The sequence below is a fragment of the Pongo abelii genome, chromosome 16 (assembly GCF_028885655.2).
Source record: "Pongo abelii isolate AG06213 chromosome 16, NHGRI_mPonAbe1-v2.0_pri, whole genome shotgun sequence".
Classification (NCBI taxonomy): Eukaryota; Metazoa; Chordata; class Mammalia; order Primates; family Hominidae; genus Pongo; species Pongo abelii.
This window is the reverse complement of record NC_072001.2, coordinates 45,164,030-45,191,699: the sequence shown is the minus strand read 5'-3', so window position 1 is coordinate 45,191,699 and position 27,670 is coordinate 45,164,030. Positions and strand designations below refer to the sequence as shown.

The window sequence follows — 27,670 nt, the reverse complement described above, 5'->3', positions numbered from 1 at the left end:
AGCCTAGGCAACAGAGTGAAACTCTGTGTTCGCTTCCCCTACCCCCTTTGCCTAGTGGCTGCTAAGCTATTGTTTTTATCAGCTGTTAACAGTTTCAGGGACTTTGGTTTTAAGGAACTTGGGAGAGAGGAATGGGATTAGGGTGAACACAGACATCTCAAGCTTGCTTTTCTTTCCTAGATTCAGATGCCTTTCTTGAAGAAACATTTATTGGATTGTTGAAAGACTTTAATAATTTCCAAAGTTCCAAAAGTTGATTTTGATAGTTTTTGCCAGTGTTTTTGTTGCTTTTATGGATGAGTAGATTTTCAGAGTTTCTTATTCTGCCATTCTGAAAGTGTTCTCACTACCTAAACCCTGGTTTTATTTGTACAGAATTTTAACTGAAAGTAAGTTAGGCATGACAGTCTTTGTTAATTTTTTTAAACAAAAGATAGCCATTAGGACTGGGTGCAGTGGCTCACGCCTATAATGCCAACACTTTGGGAGGCCAAGGTGGGCAGATGACTTGAGGTTGGGAGTTTGAGACCAGCTTGGCCAACGTGGTGAAACTTTGTCTATACTAAAAATATAAAAATTAGTTGCCCATGGTGGCAGGCACCTGTAATCCAAGCTACTCAGGAGGCTGAGACAGGAGAATCGTGTGAACTTGGGAGGTGGAGGCTGCAGTGAGCTGAGATCACGCTACTGCGCTCCAGCCTGGGCAACCAGTGAGATTCCATCTCAAAAAAAAAGAAAAAAGGTATTCATTGGATTTTCTCTTACTAATAGGTATATATTCACTGTGAAAATGGAGACGATATACATAAATGAAAAGAAGAAAATAGCAATCTATAATACCATGCAGTGATATATTTATCTTCCTAGTCTTTTGTATATGGGCATGTTTATATTATTTTAAAAAGGGAATCTTAGAGTATGTATTATATGACTTTTTTTGTAGCTTAACAACATAACACGTACATGTCAGTTTGGTAAATATTGTATTGCATCGTTACTTAAATGCGTGTATAGTGTCTTATTGTATGAGTACATTGCAATTTGTTCAATTCTCTGTTCTTGAACATTTATGAATTTCATTATTTTGGAATTTTATGCAGTGTTGTGATTAATATTTTAACTACATTTGCTTTTAAGTCTTTACTGATCTCAGAAGAATTGTATATTGGGATAAGTTTTTAATTCTATAACTTAAAAGTAAAAATCCTTTGTAATTTTGTGTTCTAATAGTTTTAGCAGTTTGGTGTGATTACACAGAGCACATGCATATTAACCAAAATAAGATCATATTATATACCATTGTATAATTTTTTCTTTTTATTACCAAATTGATACATTGAATACTACTTCACCTTTTTATGGCTGCTTAGTGTTCCATTTTATTATGATTTTAATAATTAACTCCCAATTGATGAACATTGGGGTTGTTCCCAAATTTCCCCTATTATGGATAAAGTCATGTTCATAATGTCTAGCTATATTTCTGTGTACATTTATAATCTTTAGGCTAAATTCCTGGAGGTAGAATTGCTAGATCCACATGTATGCACAGTTTAAAATTGCTTTTTCGTAGCAATTTATGGCCCCAAGAAAGTGAGAGTGAGTGTCTTTGTTCGTGTTGCTATGAAAGGACACCTGGAGCTGGGTAATTTATAAAGAAAAGAGGTTTATTTGGCTCACTGTCCTGTGGGCTATGAAAGAAGCATGGTGCCGGCATCTGTTTCTAGTGAGGGCTTCAGGCTGCTTCCACTCATGGTGGAAGGTGAAGGGGGGAGCCTGTGTGTGCAGATCACATGGCAAGAGAGGAAGAAGGAAAGAGGGAGGAGGAGGAGAGGAGGTAGTGGGCTCTTTTTTTTAATAATCAAGGAACGAATAGAGGGAGAACTCATTACTGAAAGGACAGTGGCACCAAGCCATTCATTAGGGATTGGCTCCCACGACCCAAACACCTCTCTCTAGAATTCACCGCAAACATTGGGGATCAAATTTCATTATGAAATTTGGGAGGACAGATATCTAAACCATAGCAGTGAGTTTCCATCTTTCCTCACAGAAACAATGGCTGTCATCATTTAAAATAGATTTTATGCAGTTTGTCTAGTTAAGCAACAATTTGTTCTTGTAAATTGTATTTAAAAAGTTATCATTAAGCCAGGCGCTGTGGCTCACGCCTGTAACCCCAGCACCTTGGGAGGCCACAGCAGGCAGATCACTAGAGCTCACGAGTTTGAGACCACCCTGGACAATATGGTGAAACCTCGTCTCTACAAAAAATGGAAAAATTAGCCAGAAGGTGGCACGTGCGCCTGTAGTCCCAGCTACTTGGGAGACTGAAGTGGGAGGATGGCTTGGGCCTGGGAGGCAGAGGTTGCAGTGAGTCAAAGTCACACCACTTCACTCTAGGCGATAGAGCCATACCTTGTCTCTAAAACAAAAACAACAGCAAAAAAATGATTGTCGAAGGTGAACCTTCATTTATATGGATATTGGCACTTGTGCTTTCTTCAGTTGTCTTCTGTGCACAGCATACTTCGAGTTCTACTCAAGGCTTGAGTCTTGTTACAGTGATTAAAACTGGCTGAAAGGTGAGCCTGTTGAATACCACAAGTAATATTTAGGAATACTTAGTCAAAATATAGTCAAAAGAAATGAAAGAATTATCTATCTTTTGATCTTTCTTCCTGAAAATTTGGTCCAAGGCAAATACCTTATAATCCTATTTAAAGAATATTCACAGGCTGGGTTCAGTGGTAATCTCAGCACTTTTTTAGGCCCAAGGTGGGTGAATCACTTGAAGCCAGGGTTTGAGACCAGTCTGGTCAACATGGCAAAACTCTGTCTCTACTAAAAATGCAAAAATTAGCTTGGTGTGGTGGGGTACCCCTGTAATCCCAGCTACTTGGGTGCATGAGGCCTGAGAATCACTTGAGCCCAAAAAGCAGAGGTTGTAGTGAGCCATGATTGCACCACTGCATTCCAGCCTGGGTGACAAAATGAGACTCTGTCTCAAAAAAGCAAAAAGGATACTCACAAATTCAGTACCTCCATCCTATTTCATTAAAGCTCTGATTAAACATATATGTTTATGGGCCGGGTGTGGTGGCTCACACCTGTGATCCCAGCACTTTGGGATGCCAAGGTGGGTGGATCACCTGATGTCAGGAGTTCGAGATCAGCCTGGCCAACATGGTGAAACGTCGTCTCAACTAAAAATAACAACAACAAAAAATTAGCTGGGTGTGGTGGCACACACCTATAATCCCAGCTACTTGGGAGGCTGAGGTAGGAGAATCCCTTGAACCCAGGAGACAGAGATTACATTGAGCCAAGATCGTTCCACTGCACTCCAGCCTGGGCAACAGAGCAAGACTCCATCTAAAAAAAAAAAAAAAAACCTATATGTTTATGGAAGAAAGGTCCTCTGCATGTCCCTTCTTCTAAGGAAAGACTGATAAAAGAGAACACTTCAATATTTTGATTAACATCAGTTTTTTGGATTTAAGCAATAATGTGATACATTTAAAATAATTTTAAAAAATTAATAGAGTTTATTGTTTAGAGCAGTTTTAGGTTCACAGCAGAATTGAGTAAAAGGTACAGAGAGGCCAGTGCAGTGGCTTATGCCTATAATTCCAGCACTTCGGGAGGCCAAGGTGGGAGGATCACTTGAACCCAGTAGTTCAAGAGCAGCCTGGAAAACATTTGAGACCCTATCTCTACAAAAAGCAAAAGTTGGCCGGGTGCGGTGGCTCACATCTGTAATCCCAGCGCTTTAGGAGGCCCAGGCAGACAGATCACCTGAGGTCAGGAGTTCAAGACCAACCTGACCAACGTGGAGAAAACCGTTTCTACTAAAAATGTAAAATTAGCTGGGCATGGTGGCACATGCCTGTAATCCCAGCTACTTGGGAGGCTGAGGCAGGAGAATGGCTTGAACCTGGGAGGTGGAGGTTGCCGTGAGCCAAGATCACGCCATTGCATTCCAGCCTGGGCGACAAGAGCAAAACTCCGTCTTAAAAAAAAAAAACCCCAATTTACCCAGCATGGTTGTGCATGTCTATGGTCACCGCTACAGGGGAGGCTGAAGTGAGGATCATTTGAGCCCAGGAGGTCAAGGCTGCAGTGAGCCATGATCATGCCACTATACTCCAGTCTAAGCAATAAAGCAAGACTCTGTCTCAAAAAAAAAAAAAAAAAAAAGGAGACCTCCCACATGCTGTGTCTATACCTGTACACTTAGCCTCCCCCATTGTCAACATACTGCAACACCATGGCACACTGTTAAAACTGATGAATCACGTTGACATGTTATTATCAATCAAAGTCTGTAGTTTACATTAAGGTTCACTCTGCATTGTACATTGTATGAATTTTGATAAATGTGTAAAGGCATCTTCACCTTTGTAGTATCATACAGAATAGTTTCAGTGCCTAAAAATCCTCTGTGCTCTGTCTGTTCATCTCTCCCTTCCCCTTGAACTCCTGGCAATCACTGATCTTTTTACTATCTTCATAGTTTTGCCTTTTCCAGAATGTCATCTGGTTGGAATTGTACAAATATGTGACCTTTTTAGATTGGCTTCTTTCACTTAGTAATATGCATTTAAGGTTCCTCCATGTCTTCTGGTGGCTTGATAGTTCATTTCTTTTTAGTGCTGAATCATATTCCATTGTTTGGATATATCACAGTTTATCCATTCATCTATTGAAGGACATCTTGATTGCTTTCAAGTTATAACAATTATAGATAAAACTGTTGTAAACATTTGTGTCCAGGCTTTTATGTGGACATAAGTTTTCAACTCATTTGGGTAACTATCAAGGAGCATGATTGCTAGATTGTATGGTAAGAGTATGTTTAGTTTTGTAACAATTGCAGTTTTGACAATGCAGTGCTTAATCAAAAATAGAATGTTTTGGAAACAAAACTACTCTTGTAGGCTGTCTATCTGACAGCATCAATAACTGGATTGTCACTTGTAGCTTTAATTACCTTACTCATGGGGTTAAAAAGTTCTGTTGAGGGGCACTTACAATTTTGAGAGCATACCATGAAGACAGTGCTTTAAAAATAATTCTGTTCACAAGCTAGTGGTAGACCGTGAAAAAGAAAAAAAAAAGAAAAAAATAGTTTTGTTATGGAGAACAAAATAATTAATAGTTGAGATGGTAGTTAAGAGCCCAGGCTCTGGGGTCAGATGTCCTAGATTTTGAAATCCCAACTTCACAACTTAATATTTCACTTGGAAATGTTATTGTGCTTCAGTTTCTTACATAATAAAATGGAGCTAATAGGAATGATATTACCAAGAATTGTGGAGTAGCGAGGTCCAGGTCTCCATGCCTCCACAAAAGCAACTAGTAAGCTGATGAAAACTATCACATTCAACTTTCACAGAACTTTGAAATTTAACCAAAACTTAATAAGGAAAAAGTTCAACAAAGAAAGAAGCTGCTACATTACATTAAGAAAGTGCTGTGATATTGTAATTTGTTTACCATATCCTCCTTCCCAGTTCAGAGGCAGGAAGATGGCAACCTGCAGTCGTGGTGCAGGTTGCTAGTGCCAGGGGAACGAATACAGACCTTTTTCTTAAAGACTTGCCATTGTGTGTTTTCACCTGCCTGGAGGCTCCCTGAAGGACCCTTGTGAGGACTTAACTTTGTTTTCCCCAACTTAGAGTGTTCCCAGGGCTGGAGTGGCTTCCTGGGTTGTGTTTGCCAAAAGCATTTGAATGCAAAATTATTGTGTGCATATGGAAGGGGATAACAGTGGGGATGAGCAATAGAGAGACTGTCAAGCATGAGAAGGAAAGGGTCCAGAAAGGAGATTTGTGGGAGAACAAGGCTTTTTAAAGCTTCTGTGTATATTGAGCTATGAAGAAAGCCATATATATTCTCAGGACTGGACATATGATCAGAAAAGACCTTAGATGACCCTAAGCTTTCATTCTGGCTGACTTTCAGGCTCTGTACAAGCAAAAGTGAAGACTAAGGAATGGCTTTAATTGGCCCAGCTAAACGTTGAAGGATTGCCCCAGGGTGCAAAGACTGGGAGAATATTCTGTTCTTTTTCGTCTTTGGCTCCTGGTGTTTAAGAAATCTTTGTCAAAACACTAGCTGACCACTAAGCTAAAGGAATATAGACTCCAGCAGCCACACAGGTCTAAGAATAGAGACTTTACAAAAATGGTTTAGAAAACTTACTAAGCAAAAGAGACATAACCCATACTATTATTACCAGCTAACAAACCCCAAGGAGGGGGCAGATTGTGGTTTCCAGAGTTGCCACTTTATAACATTCAGTTTTCAGTGGAAAATTATGAGGCATGCACAGAAACAAAGTATGGCATATTTACAGGATTAAAAAAATATACATGCTTTGAAGAGGAAGCCTCAGCATTAGACTTACCAGACCAAAGATTTTAAGTGAACTGTCTTAAATATACTCAAAGAGCTAAAAATAAAAAAAAACCATGGATGAAGAAACTAAAGGAAACCAGGAGAACATAGAGATAAAAATGACAAAAAGAATGAAGACGAGCCTGAGAGACCTATGGGACACCCTCAAGTGTATCAACATCCACATAATAGGAATTCATCAGAGGGAGAAGAGAGGGAGAAAGGTATGGAAAAAATATTTGAAGGAATAATGCCCAGAAACTTCCCAAATTTGATGAAAGTATGAATTTCAGAAAGATTGAGAGGCTCACAAATCTCACACTACAAGCAGAAATGAAAAAGTAAAATGTTGTATGTCCATAAAATGGAATATCATTCATCTATAAAAATGAATGGGAGCTGGATTCCAAGATGGCCAAATAGGAACAGCTCTGTCTGCAGCTCCCAGCATGATCGATGCAGAAGACGGGTGATTTCTGCATTTCCAACTGAGGTACCTGGTTCATCTCACTGGGACTGGTTGGACAGTGGGTGCAGCCCACGGAGGGCAAGCCGGAGCAGGGTGGGGCATTGCCTCACCCAGGAAGTGCAAGGGGTCGGGGGATTTCCCTTTCCTAGCCAAGGGAAGCCGTGACAGACTGTACCAGGAAAATTGGGACACTCCTGCCTTAATACTGCACTTTTCCAACAGTCTTAGCAAACAGCACACCAGGAGATTATATCCCGCACCTGGCTCAGCAGGTCCCACGCCCACAGAGCCTTGCTCACTGCTAGTGCAGCAGTCCCAAATCAAACTGCGAGGTGGCAGCCAGGCTGGGGAAGGGGCGTCGCCATTGCTGAGGCTTGAGTAGGTAAACAAAGCGGCCAGGAAGTTCGAATTGGGTGGAGCCCACCACAGCTCAATGAGGCCTGCCTGCCTCTGTAGACTCCACCTCTGGGGGCAGGGCATAGCTGAACAAAAGGCAGGAGAAACTTCTGAAGACTTAAACGTCCCTGTCTGACAGCTCTGACTTCAGAGCTGTGGTTCTGAAGTGAGCAGTGGTTCTTCCAGCAGTGTTTGAGCTCTGATAATGGACAGACTGCCTTCTCAAGTGGGTCCCTGACCCCCATGTGGCCTAACTGGGAGACACCTCCCAGTAGGGGCCAACTGACACTTCATACAGCCGGGTGTCCCTCTGAGACGAAGCTTCCAGAGGAAGGATCAGGTAACAATATTTGCTGTTCTGCAGCCTCCTCTGGTGATACCCAGGCAAACAGGGTGTGGAGTGGATCTCCAGCAAACTCCAACAGACCTGCAGCTGAGTAACCTGACTCTTAGAAGGAAAACTAACAAACAGAAAAGAATAGCATCAACATCAATAAAAAGGACATCCACACCAAAACCCCATCTGTAGGTTGCCAACATCAAAGACCAAAGGTAGATAAAACCACAAAGATGGGGAGAAACCAGAGCAGAAAAGCTGAAAATTCTAAAAACCAGAGCACCTCTTCTCCTCCAAAGGATTGCAGCTCCTCGCCAGCAATGGAACAAAGGTGGACAGAGAATGAATTTGACGAGTTGACAGAAGTAGGCTTCAGATGGTCGGTAATAACAAACCTGTCCGAGCTAAAGGAGGATGTTCGAACCCATCACAAGGAAGCTAAAAACCTTGAAAAAAGATTAGACGAATGGCTAACTAGAATAAATAGTGTAGAGAAGACCTTAAATGACCTGATGGAGCTGAAAACCATGGCACGAGAACTATGTGATGCATGCACAAGCTTCAGTAGCTGATTCGATCAAGTGGAAGAAAGGGTATCAGTGATTGAAAATCAAATTAATGAAATGAAGCGAGAAGAGAAGTTTAGAGAAAGAGTAAAAAGAAATGAACAAAGCCTCCAAGAAATATGGGACTGTGTGAAAAGACCAAATCTACATCTGATTGGTGTACATGAAAGTGACGGGGAGAATGGAACCAGGCTGGACAACACTCTTCAGGATATTATCTAGGAGAACTTCCCCCACCAACAAGGCAGGCCAACATTCAAATTCAGGAAATACAGAGAACACCACAAAGATACTCACTCCTCAAGAAGAGCAACCCCAAGACACATAATTGTCAGATTCACCAAGGTTGAAATGAAGGAAAAAAATGTTAAGGGCAGCCAGAGAGAAAGGTCAGGTTACCCACAAAGGGAAGGCCATCAGAGTAACAGAGAATCTGTTAGTGGGGGCCAATATTCAACATTCTTAAATAATTTTCAATCCAGAATTTCATATCCAGCCAAACTAAGCTTCATAAGCGAAGGAGAAATAAAATCCTTTACAGACAAGCAAATGCTGAGAGATTTTGTCACTACCAGGCCTGCCCTACAAGAGCTCCTGAAGGAAGCACTAAACGTGGAAAGGAACAACCAGTACCAGCCACTTGAAAAACATGCCAAATTGTAAAGACCATCGATGCTAGGAAGAAACTGCATCAACTAATGGGCAAAATAACCCGCTAGCATCATAATGACAGGATCAAATTCACGCATAACAATATTAACCTTAAATATAGACGGGCTAAGTGCCCCAATTAAAAGACAGAGACTGGCAAATTGGATAAAGAGTCAAGACCCATCGGTGTGCTATATTCAGGAGACCCATCTCACGTGCAGAGACAAACATAGGTTCAAAATAAAGGGATGGAGGAAGATCTACCAAGCAAATGGAAAGCAAAAAAAAAAAAGCAGGGGTTCCAATTCTAGTCTCTGATAAAACAGACTTTAAACCAACAAAGATCAAAAGAGACAAGGCCATTACATAATGGTAAAGGGGTCAATTCAACAAGAAGAGCTAACTATCCTAAATATAAATTCACGCAATACAGGAGTGCCCAGATTCATAAAGCAAGTCCTTAGAGACCTACAAAGAGACTTAGACTCGCACACAATAATAATGGGAGACTTTAACACCCATTGTCAATATTAGATCAACAAGACAGAAGGTTAACAAGGATATCCAGGACTTGAACTCAGTTCTGCACCAAGCAGACCTAATAGACATCTACAGAACTTTCCACCCCAAATCAACAGAATGTACATGCTTCTCAGCACCACATCACACTTATTCCAAAATTGACCACATAGTTGGAAGTAAAGCACTCATCAACAAATGTAAAAGAAGTCACAACAGTCTCTCAGACGACAGTGCAATCAAATTAGAACTCAGTATTAAGAAACTCACTCAAAACCACACAAATACATGGAAACTGAACAAGCTGCTTCTGAATGACTGCTGGATAAATAACGAAATGAAGGCAGAAATAAAGATGTTCTTTGAAACCAATGAGAACAAAGACACAACATACCAGAATCTCTGGGACACATTCAAAGCAGTGTGTAGAGGGAAATTTATAGCACTAAATGCCCACAAGAGAAAGCAGGAAAGATCTAAAATTGACACCCTAACATCACAATTAAAAGAACTAGAGAAGCAAGAGCAAACAAATTCAAAAGCTACTAGAAGACAAGAAATAACTAAGATGAGAGCAGAACTGATGGACATAGAGACACAAAAAACTCTTCAAAAGAATCAGTGAATCCAGGAACTGGTTTTTTGAAAAGATCAACCAAATAGACTTCTAGCAAGACTAATAAAGAAGAAAAGAGAGAAGAATCAAATAGATGCAATAAAAAATGATAAAGGGGATATCACTACTGATCCCACAGAAATACAGACTACCATCAGAATACTATAAACATCTCCACACAAATAAACTAGAAAATCTAGAAGAAATGGATAAATTCCTGGACACATACACCCTCCCAAGACTAAACCAGGAAGAAGTTGAATCTCTGAATAGATCAATAACAGGTTCTGAAATTGAGGCAATAATTAATAGCCTACCAACTAAAATAAGTCCAGGAGCAGATGGATTCACAGCCGAATTCTACCAGAGGCACAAAGAGGAGCTGGTACCATTCCTTCTGAAACTATTCCAATCAATAGAAAAAGAGGGAATCCTCCCTAACTAATTTTATGAGGCCAGCATCATCCTGATACCAAAGCCTGGCAGAGACACAACAAAAAGAGAGAATTTTAGACCAATATCCCTGATGAACATCAATGCGAAAATCCTCAATAAAATACTTGCAAACTGAATCCAGCAGCACATCAAAAAGCACGTCCACCAAGATCAAGTTGGCTTCATCCCTGGGATGAAGGGTGGTTCAACATATGCAAATCAACAAACGTAATCCATCACATAAACAGAACCAAAGACAAAAACCACATGATTATCTCAATAGATGCGGAAAAGGCCTTTGACAAAATTCAACAGCCCTTCATGCTAAAAACTCTCAATAAACTAAGTATTGATGGAACGTATGTCAAAATAATAAGAGCTGTTTATGACAAACCCACAGCCAATATCATACTGAATGGGCAAAAACTGGAAGCATTCCCTTTGAAAACTGGCAGAAGACAGGGATGTCCTCTCACTACTCCTGTTCAACATAGTGTTGGAAGTTCTGGCCAGGACAATCAGGCAAGAGAAAGAAATAAAGTGTATTCAGTTAGGAAAAGAGGAAGTCAAATTGTCCCTGTTTGCAGATGACATGATTGTATATTTAGAAAACCCCATCATCTCAGCCCAAAATCTCCTTAAGCTGATAAGCAACTTCAGCAAAGTCTCAGGATAGAAAATCAATGTGCAAAAATCACAAGTATTCCTGTACACCAATAACAAACAAACAGCCAAATCATGAGTGAAGTCCCATTCACAATTGCTACAAAGAGAATAAAATACCTAGGAATCCAATTTACAGGGGATGTGAAGAACCTCTTCAAGGAGAACTACAAACCACTGCTCAAAGAAATAAAAGAGGACACAAACAAATGGAAGAACATTCCACGCTCATGTATAGGAAGAATCAATATTGTGAAAATGGCCATACTGCCCAAGGTAATTTATAGATTCAGTGCCATCCCCATCAAGCTACCAATGACTTTCTTCACAGAATTGGAAAAAATACTTTAAAGTTCATATGGAACCAAAAAAGAGCCCGCATTGCCAAGACAATCCTAAGCAAAGAGAACAAAGTTGGAGGCATCATGCTACCTGACTTCAAACTATACCACAAGGCTACAGTAACCAAAACAGCATGGTACTGGGACCAAAACAGACACATAGACCAATGGAACAGAACAGAGGCCTCAGAAATAACACCACACATTTACAACCATCTGATCTCTGACAAACCTGACAAAAACAAGAAATGGGGAAAGGATTCCCTATTTAATAAATGGTGCTGGGAAAACTGGCTAGCCATATGTAGAAAGCTGAAACTGGATCCCTTCCTTACACCTTATATAAAAATTCATTCAAGATGGATTAAAGACTTAAATGTTAGACCTAAAACCATAAAAACCCTAGAAGAAAACCTAGGCAATACCATTCAGGACATAGGCATAGGCAAGGACTTCATGACTAAAACACCAAAAGCAATGGCAACAAAAGCCAAAATAGATAAATCGGATCTAATTAAAGAGCTTCTGCACAACAAAAGAAACTACCATCAGAGTAAACAGGCAACCTGCAGAATAGGAGAAAATTTTTACAATTCACCCATCTGACAAAGGGCTAAATATCCAGAATCTATGAAGAACTTAAACAAATTTACAAGAAAAAATCAACCCCATCAAAAAGTGGACAAAGGATATGAACAGACACTTTTCGGAAGAAGACATTTATGCAGCCAACAGACACATGAAAAAATGCTCATCATCACTGGTCATCAGAGAAATGCAAATCAAAACCACAATGAGATACCATCCCACACCAGTTAGAATGGTGATCATTAAAAAGTCAGGAAACAACAGGTGCTGGAGAGGATGTGGAGAAATAGGAACACTTTTACACTGTTGGTGGGGGTGTAAACTAGTTCAGCCATTGTGGAAGACAGTATGGCGATTCCTCAAGGATCTAGAACTAGAAATACCAGTTGACCCAGCCATCCCATTACTGGGTGTATACCCGAATGATTATAAATCATGCTAGTATAAAGACACATGCACATGTATGTTTATTGCAGCACTGTTCTCAATAGCAAAGACTTGGAACCAACCCAAATGTCCATCAATGATAGACTGGATTAAGAAAATGTGGCACATATACACCATGGAATACTATGCAGCCATAAAAAAGGATGAGCTCATGTCCTTTGTAGGGACATGGATGAAGCTGGAAAGCATCATTCTGAGCAAACTCTCTCAAGGACAGAAAACCAAACACCACATGTTCTCATTCACAGGTGGGAACTGAACAATGAGAACACTTGGACACAGGGCAGGGAACACCACACAATGGGGCCTGTCGTCGGGTCGGGGGCTGGGTGAGGGATAGCATTAGGAGAAATACCTAATGTAAATGACGAGTTAATGGGTGCAGCAAACCAACATGGCACATGTATACCTGTGTAACAAACCTGCACGTTGTGCACATGTACCCTAGAACTTAAAGTATATAAAAAAAAAAAAAACTTGGGTCTCAGTACTTAGAAAACAGTTAACCATGATCAATAAAATATTTGCCAATTCCTTCAACTCAAAAAGAAAAAAATGAATGAAGCACTGATACATACAGCAATATAGATGAACCCTGAAAACATTATGTTAAGTGAGAGAAGCTAGACACATTTATATGAAATGACCATAATAGATGACTCCGTGGAGACAAGAAGTAAATAAGTAGTTGCAAGTGGTGAGAGGAGGAAGAAATGGGGAGCTACTGCTTAATGAGTGCAGGGTCTCCTTTTCGGTTGATGAAAATGTTTTGGAACTAGATAGAGGTGATATTTGCACATCATTGTGCTTGTACCACATACCATTGATTTATACGCATTAAAATTGTGAATTTTATGTTGTATAAAATTTACCTTAGTTTACAAACGAGTTAATAATAATACCTATCTGATAGGGCTGCTGTGAGGATTTAAAAATGTAGTAAATGGGCCGGGGCGTGGTGGCTCACACCTTAATCCTAGCACTTAGGGAGGCCAAGGTGGGTGGATCACCTGAGGTCAGGAGTTGGAGACCAGGCTGGCCAACATGCTGAAACCCCGTCTCTACCAAAAATACAAAAAAAAAAAAAAAATTAGCTGGGTGTGGTGTCATGCGCCTATAATCCCAGCTACTTGGGAGGCTGAGGCAGGAGAATTGCTTGAACCCGGGAGGCAGAGGTCACAGTGAGCGAAGATTGCACTACTACAGCCTGGGCGATGGAGCGAGACTCTGCCTCAAAAAAAAAAAAAAAAAAAAAAAGTAATAAATGTCATATGCTTAACAGAGTTATCTGGCATATAAATGTTATTTTTACAGGGTCAGAATGTCTGCATTCCAGAGTTAAGTATAAACTTTCTCAAATCCTGGAATATGAGAGTTGATCAATTTATTTTGGAATTTGTAAGAGGTGGTTTTAAGACATATGTGATTAATAGAGCAGGTTATTACACCAGCATTTTATAGGTTGATGAGTAAGTAAGTTCAGGAAAGGTTCTGTATGGCTAATCAGACATGTATTACCCATAACTTTGAAGCTGTAAAGTTTTCTCACAAATTGGTCGTGAGTCTCGTCAGAGACTATTAGGCGGAGATAAATCAATGTATGATTAGGAAGGCATTTATATTCTTAAATTCTACTAAGATAACCTAGTAAATGGATATCTGGAGAATTGTTTAGTCTGCTTTGTTTGACATGGATTTTTATCATGGAATATAATTTTTGAACTAAGCCTTTTCTTGGTTGTGGGATATTTTAACCATTTGAGGAGAACTATGGCTCCACAGGAAAATGCATAAACATAAAAAATCAGCTATTCATTTTGGGGGGTTCACAGATCATAGAAGCTTACCCAGAGATTTCTGGATAAACGTTTCTCCTTTTAAGACCAGATGGTAGTGAATTGCAATTCCAAGGAAGAAGAAGCCAGTTATTTTCTGTGTTCGTCTTTATCATTGTATCTTAGTCTTATGTTTGTGAAGACTCTAGTCTATGTGAAAAGCAAGAGTCACTACCCCTCAAAGTCAAGGACTTGGAGACTGTTAATTTGTCTTCCTTGACTTTGAGGGGTAGTGACTCTTGCTTACCACATAGACTAGCTCAAGGTTAAATTTTTGATACAAATGTGAGACCATGTCAGCAGAAATTCTGATATTCTTGGGAAGCATGTTGAACAAAGGGATTAGATTCAGGAATTGGTGATTAGAATTCATTTTACTGATACCATCATTAATTTTTGTTTAAGGTGATTTACATAATTATTTAAATTCCTTTGTAATGTCTGCATAAAACACAAACTAGTATCCTAGTATGGCTTAAACAGAGATTAAATTTAGTGATTTTAGTTGGGGGTTTCCTCATTAAAAAAATATGTTAAATGTGATTTTTGTGTATAAGACATGGTATCTTGCCTTTTAGTAATTCATAATCTAGCCTACTTTATGCACTAGGCTTGTTTGGTTTGTTGTGCCTAATGTTTCAATGAATGAAGGAGAAGGACTTTACCATATTTCTGGGCACATTCTGGAGCAAAATTTGCATATTGTATTATTAATTTGTGCTCTTAATTCTTAAGATTTACAGATGTGATGCCCTTTTCCCTTTCTAGGCAATGCATGAACCATTGCAAACTTGGCAAGATGCACCATACATATTTATTGTACATATTGGCATTTCATCCTCAAAGGAATCATCAAAAGAAAATTCACTGAGTAATCTTTTTACCAGTAAGTTCAGTTTTTTTTTTAATGGTTATGTTATTATCTGGTTATGTCATTCATGTACTTTACATATGCTTTTTTATTAGGTATTATGGGTATCAGATTTCTGTTTCCTTCATTTGACACTCCTGCTTTTAAAATTTTTAGTTACTAACATGTTTTCAGTATTCTGAACTAGAATTGTCAAAACTTGGTCACCAAGCCAGAGATAAGGAAATTTTAAATTAATTAACATTGGCCGGGGCGTGGTAGCTCATGCCTGTAATCCCAGCACTTTGGGAGGCTGAGGCAGGCAGATCACATGAGGTCAGGAGTTTAAGACCAGCATGACCAACATGGAGAAACCCCGTCTCTACTAAAAATACAAAATTAGCTCAGTGTGGTGGCACATGCCTGTAATCCCAGCTACTCAGGAGGCTGAGGCAGGAGAATCACTTGAACCCGGGAGATGGAGGTTCTGGTGAGCCGAGATCGCGCCATTCCACTCCAGCCTGGGCAACAAGACGAAACTCCGTCTCAAAAAAAAAAAATTAATTAACATTGGTAGTTTTTAATGTCTCAAGAATTTAAGTGTTCTCCTTTCCAAGGTTGCTGCCTAGTTCATAGAGTCATCATCTTTTACCTGGAATTTGCAAGAACTTCCTAACTGGTCTGTTTCCTGTGGTTTCCCGCTTTGTTTCTTCTTTGTATTTTTGCAATTTCCGTTCCTCCCCTGCTTTTTTTTTTTTGTTGTTGTTATTTTTTTTTTTTGAGACGGAGTCTCGCTCTGTCGCCCAGGCTAGAGTGCAGTGGCGCAATCTCGGCTCACTGCGAGCTCCGCCCCCTGGGTTCATGCCATTCTGCCTCAGCCTCCGCAGTAGCTGGGACTACAGGCACCCGCCACCACACCCAGCTAATTTTTTTGTATTTTTTAGTGGAGATGGGGTTTCACTGTGTTAGCCAGGATGGTCTCGATCTCCTGACCTCATGATCCGCCTGCCTTGGCCTCCCAAAGGGCTGGGATTACAGGGGTGAGCCACCGTGCCCGGCCCTTTCCTACCCTGCTTTCTTAAGCAGAATATGGACTAGAAACAATGATGGCAGCCACTGTTAATTCGCTCCTGACTTTACTGGCTGTATTGGTATATTTCACCATTAAGTACTATGTTTACTGTAGAACTTTTGAAATATTCTTCATTTGGTTAAGGATGTTCCTTTCTATTCCTAGTTTAATGAGAATAGTTTCCTTTTTTAAAAAAATGTTGAGAATGAATACTTAGCTTTATCAAATAGTTTAATTGTACTGATTTAAATGATCATATGGGCTTTCTCATTTAATAAGTTAATGTCATACATTAAATTAACTGATCTAACATTAAATCATTGTTGAACTTCTGGGTTACCACTGCTTGGTTTTGACACACACACGCATATTCTCTCTGTCTCTCTCTCTCTCTCTTTCTCTTCCTCCCTCCCTCCCTCTCCCTCTCTCCCTGCCCCTCTCCCCTTCACTGATACATGTGTATCCTCCTGTCTCTTTAGGCCGATGACTTTCTAATGGGTTATAGTCTCAAGGCACAGTTACCAGTATTCATTTTCAACCTTCTTTCTTTGAAAAGGTTGGAAGAGAAGCTGTATTCCACCCTACTTCAGCTTCTTCATGCATCCAGCCTGGCTCTGGTCCCTCTTCTTTTTCTTTGAAACCTACTAGCTTCAATGATCCCATATACTACCATAGTACATTGGTAGTGTACTTCCAACTACCATAGATCCCATAGGGACAGCACTTCCAACTACCATAGCCTGCTTTTGGCCCAAGAGCCCAACATGATCATGGAGTCGGCCTTGTGCACTGTTCTGAGTTTCTGTTTTGATTCTTGGAAATGTCTGTCTTGTTTTTGAGCTTATTTCCTTTTTTGTTTTGTTTCTTTTTCTTTTTTTTTTTTTTGAGATAGATTCTCACTCTGTCACCCAGGCTGGAGTGTAGTGGTGTGATCTTGGCTCACTGCAACCTCTGCCTCCTGGGTTCAAGCGATTCTGCTGCCTCAGCCTCCCAAGTAGCTGGGATTACAGGCCTGCACCATCACACCTAGCTAATTTTTGTATTTTTAGTAGATTGTATTTTTACAACCTACTAAATTATTATTTATCTGCTAAATTATTAAATCTACTAGATTTTTATTTAGTAGATTGTATTTTTAGTTTCACCATGTTGGCCAGGCTGGTCTTGAACTCCTGACTTCAAGTAATCTGCCCGCCTTGGCCTCGCAGTGTGCTGGGATTACAGGTGTGAGCCACTGCACCTGGCCTTGTTTTTTCATTTTAAAAGTATCAGTCTTTTTTTGGAATGGAGAAGGTACATCGTCACTAATACAGTTTTATCATTTTTCTTCCCTTCATCAAAACCTTTAATGGCTCCCCATTGCCTATAAAATGTCTACATTTTGCAGCAAGGTTTATAAAACTCTTTACAACTTGTTCCAGTTTACCTTTTGCTGCCTTATGTCAAAACACTACTACTATATGGTATTATGTGCAGTCTCAGACTATATTTGTTCTTTAAATATACCACACATTTTCACAGCTGTTTTGTTCATGTTATTTCCTCTACCTAGAAGGCTTTTTACTTTGTTCTGGAAAATACATACTTATCCTTCTAGTCTGGCTGAGAGGGATAGTTCTCTATGTAGCTTTTCAACTCCCTCTCCCCTGCAAGGTGGTTACCCATTTGATGGCAGAAAACATCTTACTCATGTTTCTATCTGCTGTGTTTTCCATAGGCCTGTCAAATAATAAGTGCTTAGTAAATGTATATTTTAGCATAGAGCAGGGGCTAACAGATTTTTTTCTTAAAGAGTCAGGTAGTAAATATTTTCTCTATTATAACTACCCAACTCTGCGAGGTGATGCAGAGGCAGCTGTAGACAATATGTAAATGAGTGGATGTGGCTGTGTTCCAATAAAACTTTATTAACAGAAAAAGCTGGTGGCCAGATTTGGCCCATGTGCTATATTTTGCTGACCAAGGCATAGAGTAAGCAAAGAATATGATCCAAGTATGTACTAATTATTTTGTTTACTCTTTTATTGAATTAGGAAGGTATAGATTTAATAATAGTTCTGCTCTGAAATTTTTATAATTGCTCTTATGGAATGCTCTTTTTTTCATGTAAGTATTGGATGTAGTTTACTTTAAATAATGGTATATCAGAAGCTAGTAAGGAATTTTTGTTGAATGAACAGTTATTAGTCTGTCTCTAGGGATGATCACCACTCAAGTCAGATTTTTATTTATTAATTATGCCTAGAATTTATCCAAATTGTTTTATCAATACAATAATAAAATTGTCCATCTTGAAATAGTTTTTTAAATTACAGATAATCTTAAAATTAGTCAATGTTTGCTTTACTAAGGCAAATATGTCTTTCAGATTTATGTTATTACTGTTACTTTTTCTGTCTCATTAAACACTTTGTTATTAACAAATTCTTTGAAAAATGTTAACTAGCAGGTTTTGGGGAAGTTCAATTCTGTGTTTATTGGATGGAGCTTTGCTTCGAAGCATCTGAACTTTTGAGTTATTTTTGTTTTGGAGTGAGCATCTAGGGTACCTGATTGTGAAGCTAGATTTCAATCTTGTATCAGGGATGGTATATTTTTTTGTGTGAGTTAATTTAAATTTTTAAGTTTTTTTCCAATGCCTTCATTCTGAAAATGATACATGAATGTAGCAATAAAAGAAAATTGGAGTCCATGAGAAAATAGTAAAGCAATAGGAAAATACAGGTGAGGAAAGATAGAAAACAAAGAAGATGGCAATATGTAAAAAGGAAGTCCTGTAAGACATATTTTACTGATGTGTTGTAAGGAAAAGTACATATGAAGTATGTTTAGAATTTAGAGTATGTGTAGAGTTGTTCCAGATGGGCAGCCAGAGAAGGCTGTGTGGAGGAAATATTCAATCTAGTCTTTTTTAAGATGTGAGTATGGAAACAAAAGAGCCTTCCCACTTCAGACTATGGTGGAGGCATGGAAGCCTGTGCAGGACACAGCATGAACTATGAGAACACTTAATGACTTTCCAAGTGCTGTACAAATATAATGTAATATTGACCAGGATTGAAGTGCCTAAAAGTAAATGACCCAATGCAATTCTTACTAATTTCATTAAACAAATATTAGGCAATATTTTTGTTTAATTTCTGCATCCTGTAAATTAATTTTAAGGACTCTGTTTTGGCAGTGACTGTTGAAGTGAAGGGTCCCTATGAATACCTCACACTTGAAGACTATCCCTTGATGATTGTAAGTGACTTTATATTATTTAACCTCAGTATTGGATGGTTTTGGGTTCAAAGATTGTCCCATGTTTTGTGGCAGTATTCTTTTTGATTAATTGTTCCTATGCAATTCAGAAAATGTTGCTTGTAGTCCTGGATTTATTTCTTATTATACTGGGACTTTGAGAGAGTCAGTATACCCTTGTGTGCCTCATTTTCTTATCCATATAATGAAGGGGTCAGTGACCTGTGGAAATACCTCAAAGATCATCTCACATTCTCTCTAGGATGCATAGTGGGGCACTTTTTACTACAACTCTATCGTTTCTGATCCTACTTACATTAACTAAATGAAGCTGGGTGCCCTGGCTCATGCCTGTAATCCCAACATTTTGGGAAGCTGAGGCGGGCAGATCACTTGAGGTCGGGAGTTTGAGACCAGCCTGGCCAACATGGTGAAACCCCTTCTCTACTAAAAATACAAAAATTAGCTGGGCATGGTGGCAGGCGCGTATAATCCCAGCTACTCGGGAGGCTAAAGCAGAATTGCTTGAACCCAGGAGACAGAGGCTGCTGTGAGCCGAGATCGTGCCACTGCACTCCAGCCTGGGCGACAGAGTGAAACTGTCTCAACAACAAAAAATTAACAAAAAGATGAAGCTCCCTTCTCTTCATTTTGTGTGTGTATGTGTGTATGTGTGCATACATCTGTATCTCAGAATATCCTTAATATATTTTCAATTTTCTTTGTTCATGATTATTCTCTTCTTCCTTTCCCTTTAATAGTTTTCCTATTTTGTTGTGTTTCCTTGCCTCTAGATGTATCCTAATCATCATGCCATTTTTCTTCTTCAGTGTTGTCTTCATCTATATAATTTTAGATCGTGAGCTGAAATAGCTCCTTCTTTAAAAAAAAAAAAAAGAAAGAGAGTCTCACTCTGTGTCCCAGGCTGGAGTGCAGTGGCATGATAATGGATAATGGCTCACTGCAGCCTTAAACTCCAGGCTGAAGTTACCCTCCACCTTAGCCTCCCAAGTAGCTAGGACAACAGACGTGTGCCACTATGCCTGGCTAATTTTTATTTTATTTTATTATTTTTTATCTTGAAACGTAGTCTCACTCTGTCACCCAGACTGGAGTGGAATGGCACGATCTCGGCTCACTGCAACCTCCACCTCCTGGGTTCAAGCGATTCTCCTGCCTCAGCCTCCTGAGTAGCTGGGACTACAGGTGTGCACCACCATGCCCGGCTAATTTTTGTATTTTTAGTAGAGATGGGGTTTCACCATGTTTTGGCCAGGTTGGTCTTGAACTCCTGACCTCAAGTAATCTGCCCACCTCTGCCTCCCAAATTGCTGGTATTGCAGGCGTGAGCCACCATGCCTGGCCTAATTTTTATTTTTTGTAGGGACAGAGTCTTGCTATGTTTCCTAGACTGGCCTTGAACTCATGACCTAAAGCAATCCTCCTGCCTCAGCTTCCCAAAACACTATTACAGGTGTGAATTACCACGCCTGACCAGAAAAAGCTCTTTTACGATAGGAGAGCAGGCTGAGTGCTCTCTATATATACCATATATATGTGTGTGTGTATAATAGAGAGCACCTTTTATATGGTATACATATGTGATACATACATATATATACACACACACACACATACATATATACATATGAGAGCATTCGCTCTTGAGGACAAGTTCATACGTAGTCTTCCTCTGCTCAAGACAAGATAATGCTTTCATATTAGTTAGTGTTAAGCTCCAAAGGAAGAATTATTTCTTAACTAGAAGGTAGAATATGTTTTTGTAACTTGTTATAAGACTGTATATTGATTCAGGACAGGCGCTGTGGCTTATGCCTGTAATCCCAACACTTTGGGAGGCAGAGATGGAGGATTGCTTGAGTCCAGAAGTTCAAGACCATCCTAGGCAACTTAGCAAATCCCCATCTCTTAAAAAAAAAAAAAATATATATATATATAGATAGATAGATAGATTCTAAATCTACAGACTTGGCTCTTGGCCCTAATTCTCCTTTTTATCTTTTACCCAATTTGATAACAGTTTTTCATGGTGATGTGTATTGTATATGTCCTGTTTGGTGTTCTGTGGCTGGCATGGTCTGCCTGCTACTGGAGAGATCTCCTGAGAATTCAGTTTTGGATTGGTGCTGTCATCTTCCTGGGAATGCTTGAGAAAGCTGTCTTCTATGCAGAATTTCAGAATATCCGATACAAAGGAGAATCTGGTAAGTAACCAGAAAATCTTTGCCAGTTTGAGTGGTTGGAAGGTGAGATGTGTGAAAATATTCCTAAGGTCAGCAGTCACTACATAGGCTTAACTTTTCAATTACTTAATTATTACAATATCTTAAGCAGAATCACTATGATTCTGACTTTTGTTTTTAATCTTAAGAGTTCAGTGATGTAAGAGTAATTTTACTGAAATATGCTCACAAAAGTCACAACAGTAGTGGCCATTTTGGGAATGATTATTAACATCAAATCTCAATTTCCGTTGATTTCTAAGGCACCATTATACATCTAAGAAAGAAAGTAAACCTGTGAATTTAATTGTAAAATGTCACTGATTGTAAGACACACCTTGATTTAGAAAACCTCAAAATGTGGTGGGAAAGTGCATCTAACTGATAAAATATAGTCATATCAAGAAAATAGGAGAGTGCTTACGGTTTAGTAAGGTGAACCGGTAATGACAGAAGTTGTTTTATACTGTAGTTTTTTGTGATTGCTTCAGTTTTTTCTTGTCAGACCATTTAATTTAGTCATAATTATTATTGTGAGACAAACTGATAAGATTTTCCCTGGTCTTTGAAAGGTCTTGAAAATAGATCTGAGAAAAGTTAAACTATACATGCCAACAAGTGTGTACACGAGTGTGTTTTGTGCTTTTCTATGTGTAGCTGTATTTCACAGTTTTTAAAAATGGGGGAAATTGTCTTGATGCCACAAACTGTCCATATAGGGTGAGGTATTCTATTAGGGTTTTAGTGAATTTGGGGGCAGGTCGGGGAGGGAGCTGAGTTGAGCACACCCAGATTGCCATACATAGACATGAGTAAGATTGTGAGTGGCATCAGCTTGTATACTGTAAAAACTGCGGAAGAGGTATTCTATTTTAGCAGGACTAATATCAATGCTTATTCTGAAGAGTGTAGAAAGCAGCAGTCTAGTATTGGCATCTGGCCTGTTGCCAAACCTAGATTATGGTGCCATTTCTCCCCTTCTCTTTCATAGTCCAAGGTGCTTTGATCCTTGCAGAGCTGCTTTCAGCAGTGAAACGCTCACTGGCTCGAACCCTGGTCATCATAGTCAGTCTGGGATATGGCATCGTCAAGTAAGTATTAACTTCCTGTATGGAAGAGCAAATTAAAATGCTGATTAAATTTAAACAGTATTGCGTGTTCCCGATGTAGTAATTCTGAAATAGTTGATAAAAGAAATAATTCTGAAACAAGAAAGGTATCTGAAATTTTGTAGCATTGTAAATGTTGGGAAAATGTGTTTCATTTTCCATACTTCCAAATATATTCCATACTTCCAAATCCAAATGTATTCCATACTTCCAAATATATTTCCATACTTCCAAAATATTTTTTGCAAATTAGATTTTTTATGGGAAACGCATTCTTGCTGTAACTGTCTGAAAATATTTTTCTATCCAAAAAATTTTATTTTTATTGAGTGTCTTCTATAGGCATTCTTCGAGACATTGTTCTAGGCCCTGGGGATATAGCAAGTAAACAGAAGATTTTGAGCTTACATTTGTGGAGGGAGGGGACAAAGACAAAATTTAAGTGAGTAAAATATTTTAATATGTCTGTGGAAAGTGCAGTGGAGCAGGTAATACAGGAGCTAGAGCTTGCAGTTGTATATAGGGTGATCAAGGAGGGCTTCACTTAATGACATTTATTAAGCAGAGACTTCAAGGAGGTGAGGGAGCTGTATGTATACCCAAGGGAAGAGATGCTTAATTGAGATCAGATTCTATATATATTTTGAAGGTGGAACCAGTGGAATTTGCTGATGGATCAGGTGTGTGATATGAAAGAGAAGAGGAATTAAGGATGATGCCAACTGTTTTGATCTGATAAAATGACAGGATGGAATTGAAGATTTACTGAGTTCAGGAAGACCTTAGGTGAAATAAGTGTGGAGCAGGGGCAAGATTGGAGTTGAATTAGATAACTAAGTAGGGGAAACAAAGGGGAGAGGTTGGGGCAGAGATAAAAGTTTGGGAGTCATGAAGGTAAAGATATTATTTAAAGTCATGAGGGCCAGGCGCGGTGGCTCATGCCGTAATCTTCACACTTTGGGAGGGCAAGGCGGGCAGATTGCCTGAGGTCAGGAGTTCAAGACCAGCCTGGACAACACAGTGAAACCCTGCGTCTACTAAAATACAAAAAATTAGCCGGGTGTGGTGGCATGCGCCTGTAGTCCCAGCTACTTGGGAGGTTGAGGCAAGAGAATCGCTTGAACCCTGGAGGTGGAGATTGCAGTGAGCCAAGATCATGCCACTGCACTCTAGCCTGGGTAACAGAACGAGACTCCATCTCCAAAGTTAAATAAATAAATAAATGAAGTCATGAGACTGGATTTGGTCACCAAGGAAGTGAGTATATATAGAGAAGAGGTCCAAGGGCTGGGCCCTTGAATATTTAATATTATTTAGAAGTCTGTAAGATGAAGTAGTTAGCAGAAGAAATTGAGGAGAGACCAGTGAGGTGGGTAGAAAACTGAAGAATGTGTTTCAAGGAGGAAGTGATTGTGTCAAGAGATCCTGATAGGTCGAGTGAGAATTGGCCATTGAGTTTACCTATATGGAGGGTCATAGTGATAGTTTTGGTGAAGTGATAGGGACAAAAGCCTAATTGGGGAGAGTTCCAGAGAGAATAGGAGGAGAGGAATTAGAATAATAATAATTAGAATAATATAGACAATTATTTAAAGGAATTTTGCTTTAAGTGAGATTAAGTAATGCTATAGCATCACTTTATAGTGCTTTAAGTAGGATTAAGGTTCGTTGTTTTAAGTTTGTTTATTCAATTAAAGGAGTTTTGCTTTAAATGGGATTAGAGATATGGGGAATTTTAATTCTTAAAACTTTTTTATTTAACAATTATTTGAGTGCCTCTTATATTCCAGGAAGTATTCTAGGTTTCCAAGATGAATGGGGAGAAAACTCCCTGCTCATATGGAGTTTTCCCCAATGTATAACAAAAAATATAAGAACAAATATTGGTAAGGCCTATGCAGACATGATTTAAGGCAGCGCATCTTAAACTACACTACACCAAGGAATTACCTAAGGATTTTGTTAACATGTGGATTCTGGTTGTGTAGGATTTTGAATCTCAAGGATCTAAGACTTTTTCTCCTTCAAACAGAAGTTGCTCAGAAGACTTTTCATATATTACATTTCGAGCTTGCAAATATACTATTTAATGAACCGTATTAGGATATTTGATTATATTAAGGAATCGTTAGAATTTTTAGATTTGATGGTGGTATTTTGGTGATGTTTTTTAAAAGTTTCTTTTGTGGGCCAGGCATAGTGGCTCATGCCTGTAATCCCAGCCCTTGGGGAGGCCAATGCAAGAGAATCGCTTGAGCCTAGGAGTTCTAGACCAGTCTGGGCAACATGGTAAGACCTTGTCTCTACAAAACATCGAAAAAAAAAAAAAAAATTAACCTGGTGTAGTGGGACGTGCCTGTAGTCCTCAGCTACTTAGGAGGCTGAGGAGGGAGGGTCGCTTGAGCCCAGGAGTTCACGGCTCCAGTGAGCTGTGACTAGGCCACTGCACTTCAGCATGGGTGATAGAGTGAGACCCTGTTTCTTTAGGGGAAAAAAAGAAAGGCCCTTTTGTAGCCATTGAAATACCAAAGAAAAATAAAGTCCTCATTTATTAAAAACACATACTGAAATATATCAAAGATATACTGTCTAGGATTTGCATCAAGAGAATATGAAAGGGTGGAAAGGGGATGGGGTATGCATGGGACAGAACTGACCATAGGTTGGTGGTTGTTGGGCCTCGGTGAAGGGTTTATAAGGGTGCATTATATTACTTGTGAATATATTTCAAAACTTTCTGAGGAAAGGTTTTTTAAAAATGTGGTAACCAGACACGAGATCTTAAGTTGTAGTTTTCCCTATCTTGTTTTAAGACCATAAGGTCTTAGTTTTTTTCTCTTAGGTGAATGAAGTGTATATTATTTATTGCTTTAAATTGTTGGTCTATATTAATTAACACAAGTTCCTGTTACTTAGCTTGTTTCGGGATTTGTCCCATATGTACTCAAATATCTCCTTGCTTCCTCTTTAGGCCACGCCTTGGAGTCACTCTTCATAAGGTTGTAGTAGCAGGAGCCCTCTATCTTTTGTTCTCTGGCATGGAAGGGGTCCTCAGAGTTACTGGGGTTAGTACTGCTTAATCTCATTTTCTGTGGTCAGTTCAATTATATTGTTTACATCTTGACAGTGTGAATCGGAAATGTCTGTGGGCTTCTTTCTGTTTGCTTTAAGTAACTTTTGGGCTCTGATTTTCAAAATATATGTATAGTTCATGTTTTCTTTTTAATCTATTAGAGCTTTGTAAATTTAGCGTGTGCCCGGAATGAATGCTTTTCCACCTGTCTCCAAATTGCTAATTGTTTTAGTTCCTCCTCCCAAGCAGTAGACTTGCATTTTTTTTTTCTTTTTCTAATCGATGGAATCCAGACTGAAATCCAGACTGAAGTTCTTGTGTAAATGGCAGACTTTGGAGTCATACACTTACTACTTAATCTAATCTAAAGTAACTGTTGTTTCTTAGTCAACATTTCAGTTTCAAAAACTTCCTTAAAATGCAGCTAATGAGGCCGGGCGCGTAATCATGCCTGTAATCCCAGCACTTTGGGAGGCCGAGGCGGGCGGATCACGAGGTCAGGAGATCAAGACCATCCTGGCTAACATGGTGAAACCCTGTCTCTGCTAAAAAAAAAAAAAAATACAAAAAATTAGCTGGGCGTGGTGGCAGGTGCCTGTAGTCCCAGCTACTTGGGAGGCTGAGGCAGGAGAATGGTGTGAACCCGGGAGGTGGAGCTTGCAGTGAGCTGAGATCGTGCCACTGCACTCCAGCCTGGGCAACAGAGCAAGACTCCGTCTCAAAAAAAGAAAAAAAAAAATGCAGCTAATGAAGTTTCACACCATTTTTGAGAATTGTATAATTATTCCCTTTGCCAGGGAAGGAAACCAAAGCATCTAAGTGATAAAAAAAATTTATGGCTGGGAGTAGTGGTGGGCGCCTGTAGTCGTGGCTACTTGGGAGGCTGAGGTGGAAGGACTGATTGAGTTCAGGCTGTGGTGAGCCATGATCATGCCATTATACTCCAGCAACAGAGTGATACCTCTTCCTTAAAAAAGAGAAGAAAAGAAATTTATGTTACCACTGGATTAATACGAAGAAGTGTAGGGTTCTCTAGGCCATTTCAATTAATTTTCTTATTTTTAAAAAAAAGACTCCACAGCAACCTATTAGATTCAATATCGTAAAAACTGTAAACTTGGCTTTGCTCACAAGAAAACTGGGCTCAATATGTTTTGCAATAAATTGCCTCTTAAATCAGACACTTTGTGGATGCACATTTGCTTTTCAAATCACACTGTCCTCTATGTGTAATTCTCTTAGACTTTTAGCAACTTTAACCCTCTGTCAATTTCATTTTCTTTCTTCTGCTGTTGCTATAGTATTTTTCTTATCCCTTGACTCTGATAGTAAACCTGGCCCTCTCAGCAATTGACGCCTGTGTTATTTTATGGATATCCTTTCAGTAATGCCTGTTGATTGGGTAATTAGGGTTATATAAAAAACATACTCTATATAAACTGGAAACATGCAGCGTAGTTTTTCAGGCAGATAATTGCGTTACATTTTATTTTGGGGTGAGCTCTTATTTGTAAAATATTACAGTTTTGGAAATTAAAAATTCTTTGTATATGATGCAGTAATTTTTTTTAAATACGAGACAAGTCTTTTCAGACTTGTAGCCAAAATTGCAATAATAGGAAATGATAGATTAAGGATGGGGCTTATAAACATTAGAACTTTTTTGAAATATGGTCACTTGTTAACATGGATCTTTATATATGAAAAACTCGTAGTTAGCAGTATGTTTCGAGATTGTAAATGACAATTTATGTGAAATGCTTATAGCTGTATATTCTACGTGATGGTTTATAAGAAGGGAAGAATGATTAGGTG

General features: G+C 39.1%; 1 protein-coding gene across 3 annotated transcripts in view; it reads left to right on the top strand.

Annotated features, from left to right (window-relative positions):
• TMEM87A (transmembrane protein 87A) overlaps positions 1-27,670 on the top strand; it is a 62,887-nt gene that overhangs the window by 13,719 nt on the left and 21,498 nt on the right. Inside the window, exons 7-12 of one of the 3 annotated variants that reach the window (XM_054532647.1) lie at positions 15,034-15,151; positions 19,369-19,430; positions 21,472-21,655; positions 22,665-22,764; positions 25,754-25,847; positions 27,157-27,232. In XM_054532647.1, coding sequence (XP_054388622.1) covers positions 15,034-15,151; positions 19,369-19,430; positions 21,472-21,655; positions 22,665-22,764; positions 25,754-25,847; positions 27,157-27,232 — 634 coding nt within the window. Of the gene's footprint in view, positions 1-180; positions 13,696-15,033; positions 15,152-19,368; positions 19,431-21,471; positions 21,656-22,664; positions 22,765-25,753; positions 25,848-27,156; positions 27,233-27,670 lie in introns of those variants that run through there. The other 2 variants (XM_054532648.1, XM_009249750.2) reach the window with 2 other exon arrangements.